We start from the raw sequence: 8638 nt of genomic DNA, 5'->3' as shown, positions 1-8638 counted from the left end.
CCGCCGCTCCCGCTTCGCCTTCCGCAGCAACATCAGCTCGCTGCGGATCGATGCCTTCTCCTTCTCCAGCTTCTCCTTCTCCGTCAGGAATCGCCTGGCGTCCTCCTCGGCCCGGTTCTTGCCGTACCTGTACTGGTTGGCACCTGCAGGCACGGGGAGAGCCCATGAAGGGCTGCACTGATGGTACCCCCACATCTCTGTGGGGAACAGCCCCTTCCCGCACTGGCCAGGAGCCCTGGGGAGGTTTGTGGCCCGGGGACTCACTGGATGCGTGTCGCTTCACTTTGACTTGCGGGTCCACCCGCCGCGACTTCTCGCTGCAGGACGAGGCATGGCGCTTCACCTGAGCGGCCCCCGGCCGCCCCGGCTCCTCCTCCGTCTGCTGCGGGGAGAGGGAGTGAGCTGAGACACCTGCAGGGCCATGTCCCCACTGAGACTCCTGCAGGGCATTCCCAGCTGAGACACCTGCAGGGCATTCCCAGCTGAGACACCTGCAGGGCCATCTCCCCGCTGAGACACCTGCAGGGCCATCCCTGCTGAGACACCTGCAGGGCCATCTCCCAGCCCCTGGGCCACTGTGGTGGGAGAGGATGAGCCACGAAGTTGTGCTCACCTGAACCTTCTCATAGGGGACATCATCGTAGACCACGCGAGAGGAGTCTGCCCGCTGATCCTGGGAGGAGCTGGCCCACCTGCAGAAGGAGGCGTGGGGTCTTCCTTTCCAGAATATCATTGCCAGCCCCTCAGGAAACCCTTCCAGCTCAGAAAGATTCCTGCATCTCATGACCCCACCTTAACACACCCTCCATCAGCATTGATGAAACCCTTTCAGCTTCCCATGCTGCCCTAGGGAACAACCCTGTCCCTGAGATTCCAGCCACAAACCACCGCCCAGCCTGTGCCCGTTCTGGGGACTCCACAGGGCCAAGGATCACCGTGCCCAGCCCAGCACCCAGCCCCTGGCACTGCAGGAGGCACACAGCCTTACAGGTAGGAGTGTCTCACGGCCGTCACGATGTTGGCAATGGTCTCCACATCCACGTAGTCATAGTGCAAGGCCTCTGGGGCTGTCTGGGAGCCTGTTTCCACCAAGAGGAGACCCAGCCAGCGGCCCAGGTCTTCAGAGCAGCTTGCCTGGAGGGCAGAGGAAGAGCTGGGGTGCACACTTGGCTCCCAGCCCCTCATCCTTGCTGCCTGCTGCGCACAATCCCCCTCCATGCACCAAGTTCCCATGTGGCCGCCCCAGCTCACCCAACAGGTGCCCTGAGCTTTCCAGGGGAGGGCAAAACAAGGCACTGCTTGCATGGGGTGCTGATCACCCCAAGAGCTGCTGCTCCCCCAGCCTGGCAATGCTGTCCTGTGAGCCCCCCCGCTCACCTCGAGCGCCGTCACCTCGTGGCCGTGGCGCAGGATGCGGAAGGCGAAGGGGTGCTTGGGGCCCAGGCCGGGCAGCACCTCGCAGCCCCGCAGCACGATGGCGTTCACGTGGGTGCGCAGGTCCGAGCGCTCCTTGTGGAAGTACAGCGTGTTCCCCTTGAGGCGACACCAGCGCTCCTTCCAGCACTGGTTCACCAGCACGCTCAGGTAGCCTGCGGTGCCAGGGGAGGGAAGGGCATCAGCGCCTGCCCGGCTGTGCCTCAGGCAGGCTTTGACAGGACAGAGCTGACAGCATGGCTGCCTGCTCATCCAGCCCTTCTGGGCCTCAGTTTCCCCCCACACAACCAGCTGGGACCAGGGGAGCTGCCAGCTCAGTACCACAACGTCCCCTCAAGCCTGTTTTTGGGGACATGGGTGACTCCTTGCCCACTCATCACTGGAATTTGCAGAGCCAGGCCTGGGCAGCATTTCCCCCACAATGAGCTTGTCCCCACCCCGGACCCCTGCAGCCATGCTGGGGGATGTCACTCCCCACTGATCCCACTCCACTCCCAGCCCCATCTCTGCCCCCAGCCCACACAAACCGCAGCAGGGGATGTCCTCCTCAGTGGAGGAGGTCTGGGTGTCCTCGGGGCATGGCTTTTTCTTGGAGAAGCTGATGATCCTGGTGATTTTCTTCCCTGCTGCCCGGCTCATTGAGCCCTTCAGGTCAGCCAGGCCGCTCTTTTTGCCTTTCCCTGGAAGGACAGGGTAGCTGTGTGACCCTGGTGTGTGTCCTGCCATCCCCCCAGCTGCAGAGGGTGCTGCCCAGCTGTGGGCACACAGCTGGGTGGGCAGTGGGGACAGGGACTGTACCGTGCTCGCCGTGCTCCCTGCGGGTGGCAGGGGACCCGGTGTCACCCATGGCCACACTGTCCGAGTCTGAGGTGTGCTTCTCCTGGGACAGCCGCTGTGGGAGAGCAGAATCCCATCAGCACCACCCCCAGCCCTTCATCCCCCTGCACAGGGCTGGCATTTCCAGCTCCTGTTCCCCTTCCCAGCCCTGCAGAGCTGCTGTGAGAAGGGGAAAGGCTCCTCGTGCAGCCCCAGGAATTTGGGGTCCCCCAGCCCCGTGTTCCCCAGTTTTGTCCACGGCAGCCCCACACAGCCCCCAGACAGGGACCCTAGAAACCATCACCTTGTCCAGCTCCATCTTGCACGGCATCGCTGGCGAGGTGGGGGCTTCCATCCCGCCTGCTGCTGGACTGCTGGCTTCCTTTATCACCTGCACAGACAGCCCCAGCTGTCACCTCAAAGTGACCCGAGGGCCAGGGCTGCCCTCCTGGCTCAGCTCCTTCACTACCAGAGCCAGGCTGAGCCAGGGGGACACGTCCTGGTCCCCACAGCTCAGGGCAGCACACCCACATCGGGACTGCGCACACCTTGGCCCCTTCAACACTTCAACCAGTTTTGTGGATTTTGTCAGGGAGCTTGGAAATCTCAGAAGGGACAGACTTAGTTGCCAAGGCAGCACCACCCTGCCACCACAGGACACCTCGTGACCCCCCCTGTTTTAAGGTGTGGTGTGCCCTGGGTGTGTAAAACCCCCCGTTCTCCCACATTTGGGGTGACAGCTGCGTCGCTGCTGTGCTCAGAGGCTCCTTTCCCACCCACCACCCCTTCCCTGCAGCCCCCACTTCCCGGCCCTGAACAAAGGCAGGAAAGGGCCCTGGGGAAGAGGAAGGGGAGAGCAAACATCCCCCAGCCGGGGCTATCAGCGCCGGAGCCGCCCAGGCCCTGGGAAGCGGCCGATAAGGGACAGGAGCAAAGCCCCCATCCCCTTCCAGCGGGGCAAGGCCGCTCCCAGGGCAGCCCCCTCCCCAGCCTGGGCAGGGAGGATGCCAAGGGGGCTCTGTGGATGCCCCTGGCAGGAGCAGGGGTACCTTGAGCCACTCCTCAGCCTGCTCCTTGCTCTGCACAGCCAGCACCAGCGCCTCGGCGCCCGGCAGTGAGAACCGCAGCTCGTGCTTCTTGCGCCGCCCGTCCTTGGGGACATAAATGACGTTGCAGGTGGGCAGGGGCACCTCCACGTGTGGCTGCCGGTCCTTGGAGCTTTTGTAGCACTGAGGGAGGCAGAGAGAACTGCTCAGGGCTCAGCCAAACCTGCCTGGCTGGCTGCTGTGCTGGGGGGTCCCACAGGTGACACGGGGTCTCAGGGTCCCTCGCTGGTGGCACAGATGGAGGTGGCTCATCTGAGGGTGCCCTCTCACTCCATGGTGTCCCAAAAATAGGGGAGCCCTCTGTTCCCTTGCAAGGTAAGTGAGGGCATCAGCTGCTCATGTGGCAGCCTTGGGGTAGGGGCTTTGTTTGGATGGTGCTTTTGTTCCTTCAGCTCGGGCTCAGCCACCCTCCAGACCCCCCCAGGGGGTTTCTGTGCCCCCCAGGCCAGGCTCACCAGCAGTTTGCCATCCCGGATGATGGTGAGCTGCTTGGCCCACTGCCCAAAGCGCTTCTTGCGCAAGAGGAAGGCGCAGATCCGGCAATCCTTCACCAGGTTCATGGAGGCCTCCTCCGAGGGCCACTGGTGTGTCAGCTGCTGGCCCTTGCCCTCCTCCTCCTCCTCGTCGTAGGACTCGTAAGAGCTGCTCATGGCATCCGAGTCGTTGTCTGGAAGAAGCAGGGGAGTCACCCTAAAGTGTGCCACACACCCTGCCAGGGTTCCCCACGCCCAGCAGCTCCAGACAGAGCTGGGTGCCAGCAAAGGTGGATTCCCTGTCATCCTCTGGAACAGCAGCGTTGGGCAGCAGCCACCTCCACTTCCCCTGGAATCCCAGCAGGATTCCAGCCCCAGGTGCCTCTATCCAGAGCCCTGGGCTGGTTTGTTTCTCTGCAAGGCTCACACTTTGAAACCCTGGCTCTCCAGCCTCAACCCCAGCAGCCCCCAGCCCCCAGCTCAAGCCCCACCTCGGGCTGGACCTTGCAAAGCTCTCCCCTCCCTGCTGAGGACACCCAGATACCTACAGGAACTCTTCTGCTCCCCATTTATCCTGGTGACGGGGTAGCTGCTGTCTGCATCCTCGTAATAGCCGTCCTCGATGGAGTTGGGGGGGCTGGAGCTGTCTGCAGGGGAAGCACAGTGGGCTGGGGCTGGTACACCCTGTTTTCCCTCACGGATGCTCGGTGGGGCACAGCCAAGCACACCCTCCCAGGGCATCCCACCCTCCCGTGGCTCTGATCTCTCCCATCTCCTCATTCCCAGTCTGGCTGGAGCAAACAACTCCTTGCAATAGCAAGTGGGATGGGAGGGAGGGGGACAGGAGTGCTGCTGGTGGGAGCAGCGACAATTCCTTCCCAGGAATATTTATTTTTGAGAGGTGCTGCTGAAAAGGTCAAAGCAAGACCCTGATTTTGGTGGGTGGTGGGGTGGCTGTGATGACACGTGGCAGATTTGTCCTTCCCTGGCATCTCCTGGGATGCAATCCCAGCTCAGTCCAGCTGGAATTCTTCCCTGGCAGGGTGGGAAGGCCCTGGAATGGATTTCCCAGAGAAGCTGTGGCTGCCCCTGGATGCATCCAAGGCCAGGCTGGATGGGGCTTGGAGCAACCTGGGATGGTGGAAAGTGTCAGGGTTGGAACTGGATGATCTTTAAGGTCCCTTCCAACCCAAACCATTCCATAATTCTATGAGCCTGTGATCTCAGTGACAGCAATAATTTGGAATCCAGGCATCCAATGTGTTGTATTCGCAGGGATGCCCCGACAAAGGCAGGAATGATGCATCTGACTGGATGAGGCACTGAGAGCTGCCTGGCTTGTCAGGCAGGTGAGGGATGCAGTGGGCAGCCCGTGGGGCTCCCCCAGCCCTGCTGCTGGCCTGGCTGGAGCAGGACTCACTGCGGGAGGTGATGTACTCGGGGGCCTTGCCAGGGCCCAGGGGCAGAGCTTCCTCGTAGTAATCCTCAGGAGGGGGAGTGGTGGGCAGAGGAGGAGCAGGATCCACAGGAACCTAGGGCAGAAACACCTCCAGCTTTAACCAAGGCAGCAGCAGGGGCAGGAGCCCCAGCAGGGCACAGGAAGGGTCCCACCCTGGCCATTGTCACCTCCCCACACAGAGCTGGCTTGGGGACAGCCAGGCACTTACAGGTTTGGCTGTCTGGCTCCCTGCCAGCTCCAAGCCAACGCTGGTGTCCCCCTCCTCCTCCTGCATGTCCTGCAGGTCCCGCAGGTCACAGTCTGCACGGAGCAAACAGAGGGTGAGGGGAGCAGGGAAGCAGAGCTGGACATCCCAGCTGTGCCCTGCAGGGATCTCCGCCCATGGCCTTCCCTGGGGAGGTGCTGGGAGATGGGAATCACTGCTAACCACAGCTGGAGCGTGGGTTCCTGTTGTTAACCTCTGGTTCCCTCATGGCCAGCCCCCAGACAGCTCCAAGGGAGCAGGAACAAGCACCCAGAGCGATGATGCCCACTCTGGACACAAGGATGTAGCTGTCACCCTTCTTCCAAAGGACCCCAGGACCAGCATGATCCCCCTGGGCACCCCTCCAGCTCAGCCACACGTACCAAACTCCTCAAAGAGGGACTCCACGAAGCTGGTGCCATTGCCCAGGGACGCTGTGTTGACGTACATGTAGTCCACATCCTTCCCTGGAATTGAGGGGGGGACACTGAGCCTGGGGCAGGCACTGCTGCCCCTCGTGCCCACAATCCCAGGGCCACAGAGCAGGGATGGAGGAACCCCCAGGGCTGCTGTGGCTCCCCCAGGAGGGCAGAACGGGGGCTCTGTGAAGGCCCAGGTGCGCAGTGCTGGCGGAAACCCCTGTGCTCAGCCCAGAGCCGGGCAGGAAGGGCTCTGGATGCAGCGTTTCCGCAGGGAGCAGCCCTCCCTCCTGCCCCCGGGGCACCGCTGACGCCAGCCCTGCTCCGGGGCAGGGAGGAGCTCAGAAGGGAAAGCAAAGTGCCCTGATGGGGCTGAGCAGGTGCTGGGCTCATCCCTGCCCTGCTGGGGACACCCAGTGCCTTTGGGAACAGGAGAGGGACACGGACCTGCAGGTGGCTGCAGCTTCTGCAGGATGGTGGACACAGCCAGCTTCTTCTCCTGCGTGGTGGCACTCAGGTACTCGTGGTCCAGCAGCTTGAGCAGAACGCTGAGCTCTGGCAGGAGCTGGTCCAGCACTGAGGGGAGCAGGAAAAATCCCATCAGCCAGGGGGTGTTGGGATGCTGGGGTTAAGACAAGGCAAAATGGGCTGGAACTCCAGCAAAGTCGGAGCTCTGGATGGGCAGAAAGCAAGAGCTGCAGTTGCTCCCAGTGCAGGATCCTCCTCTTGGCAGCCACCAAACACCCTCTCAGCACAGCTGGGGGGGCACACAGCTGGCTTTGGGTCTCCAGGGACAGCAACAGAGGCCAAGGGTCACTGCAGAGGCAGCTCGAACGTGCCGACTGATGGGGATGGCTCCAAGGAGGGGACACTGTGTGCCCCAGAGCGTGGGGACACCCTGGCTGGGCTGTAGCTGTCCCCACACTGCTCCTTGGCACAGCAGGGCAGCAGCAAGGGCTGGCACAGGGATCTCCCAGAGGAAGGGAAGGATCCTGAGGCACTGATGGGATCCTGATGTAAGGAACCTGGAGCCAAAAGCAGCACAATAAAAGCAGCACAATAAAAGCAGCTGGTGTTTAAAGGGTGAAGGGAGCCCAGCAGGAGCAGTGCCAGCCAAGATGAGCCCCTGGGCACAAAGACAACGTGCCAGCCCAAAATGCCACCGTGCCAGGACATGGGGCAGGATGTGGCTCACGGGGCTCTTCCTGCCTCCCCGCACTGCACAGACCTCCTGCTTCCCTCCCCAGTGCCAAGCTGAGCCTCAGCCCTTCTGGCCACAGCACCAGGGGGGACAGGGACTGTGCAGGCTCCTCCCTGCACTGGCTTTCCACAGCTCACCAAACCCCAGGCTGAGATGTCACCAGCAACCTCACGACTCCCAGGACACCCCAAACCCTGGGCTGAGGTGTCACCAGCATCTCCCACACTCTCAGGACATCCCAAACCCCAGGCTGTGGGGTCACCAGCACCCCCATCCCCTACTACATGTAGGACATGTCCCATCCCAGGCACCAGCTCTGTGTCAGGGCTCTGGGCCAGCCAGGGCCCAAAGCACAGCCTGGTTTCCATGAGCAGCGCCCCAGCAGGCAGGGAGGGGGCACAGGGACCCCCCTGGGGTGCCCAATGTGCCAGGGCTGCTGGCAGGGGCTGGGCTCAGCAGCAGTGCCCCGAGCTGGGCACACTCAGCACGGACACACAGCTCTGAAGGCGCCTTTGTTCCCCCAGCTGAGCTGTCCCCTCCGTCTCCCTTGTTAAACATCCTCCAAAATACAACGGGGGAGGGAGGCAGGGGCAGTGAAAGAGGCCTGTGATCCCAGGAGGGCACTGAGCACAGCCTGGGGGAGCACAGGGAGGCAAGGATTCATTTCCTATGCTCGTTAGGCTTCCAGGCTGAAGGAAATTAATGGGGGGGCTGCAGGAAGTGAGGGCAGCAGCACGGACAAGAGCTGGTGGGAGGGGGCTCAGGGCCCCAGAGCTGGCCCAGGGGACAGGGACACATCTCCTGTGCTGGGGTGGCCACTGGGGGCTCTGAGCCCGGGGACAGCACGACAGCAAAGGGCTCCTGGGGAGGAGGGCTGGGCTGTCACAGTGACCACAGGTGACACAGGGACCCTGTGTCCCCTGCTCTGGGACACCTCCAGATGGTGCTGGCAAATGGCTCCCACCTGCTGCTTTCTGCTGGGGCTCCTCCTGCACCCAAAATCGGTGGGACCACCCCCCTGCCCTGCACTGAGGCTTTGCACAGCCCAGCACAGGCAGGGACACCAGCAACGCCCTCCTCCACATCTGAGGCAGGGTGGGAGATGTCCACGAGCTCTCTGGGCCTGGGAAGGCCAGGACCCGTGGCAGCAGATGGATTTAGCATTAACCAACAGGCCTGGAGGGGCTGGGGGACCCAGGGTGACCCAGGGGACAGCAGCAGGACATGCTGCCATGCAGGACATGGGGACAGGGCTGCCCCATCCTGCCCTGGCTGCAGCACCAGGCAGGGTGCAGCACAGGAGCTGCATCCCCTGCAGCCCCCCTCTCCAGCCCAGCTCTATTTTTAGACCCCACAAGTGCTCCCCTGCTCAGGGAGCCTTTTCCCAGCACACAGATAAGGGCTGGACACAGGCTGCAGCTGCACAGCCTCCCTGGCTCTGCCCCAGCACAGCAGCACAAACCGGGTCCTGCTCCAGCAACCCGCA

General features: G+C 62.6%; 1 protein-coding gene across 1 annotated transcript in view; it reads right to left on the bottom strand.

Moving 5' to 3' along the window:
• The window catches only part of AFAP1L1 (actin filament associated protein 1 like 1), an 18504-nt gene that overhangs the window by 1159 nt on the left and 8707 nt on the right, over nucleotides 1-8638 (bottom strand). Inside the window, exons 2-16 of the mRNA XM_014312180.2 lie at nucleotides 6399-6527; nucleotides 5916-5999; nucleotides 5497-5588; nucleotides 5250-5361; nucleotides 4378-4476; nucleotides 3812-4023; nucleotides 3300-3479; nucleotides 2555-2641; nucleotides 2233-2326; nucleotides 1962-2114; nucleotides 1378-1589; nucleotides 989-1134; nucleotides 614-692; nucleotides 265-379; nucleotides 2-143 (exon numbers count right to left, since the gene is read on the bottom strand). Coding sequence (XP_014167655.1) covers nucleotides 2-143; nucleotides 265-379; nucleotides 614-692; nucleotides 989-1134; nucleotides 1378-1589; nucleotides 1962-2114; nucleotides 2233-2326; nucleotides 2555-2641; nucleotides 3300-3479; nucleotides 3812-4023; nucleotides 4378-4476; nucleotides 5250-5361; nucleotides 5497-5588; nucleotides 5916-5999; nucleotides 6399-6527 — 1936 coding nt within the window. The remainder of the gene's footprint in view (nucleotide 1; nucleotides 144-264; nucleotides 380-613; nucleotides 693-988; nucleotides 1135-1377; nucleotides 1590-1961; nucleotides 2115-2232; nucleotides 2327-2554; nucleotides 2642-3299; nucleotides 3480-3811; nucleotides 4024-4377; nucleotides 4477-5249; nucleotides 5362-5496; nucleotides 5589-5915; nucleotides 6000-6398; nucleotides 6528-8638) is intronic.

This window comes from Geospiza fortis, unplaced genomic scaffold (genome assembly GCF_000277835.1).
Source record: "Geospiza fortis unplaced genomic scaffold, GeoFor_1.0 scaffold55, whole genome shotgun sequence".
Classification (NCBI taxonomy): domain Eukaryota; kingdom Metazoa; phylum Chordata; class Aves; order Passeriformes; family Thraupidae; genus Geospiza; species Geospiza fortis.
The sequence above is the reverse complement of the archived record's forward strand: the minus strand, read 5'-3'. Positions and strand labels throughout refer to the sequence as shown.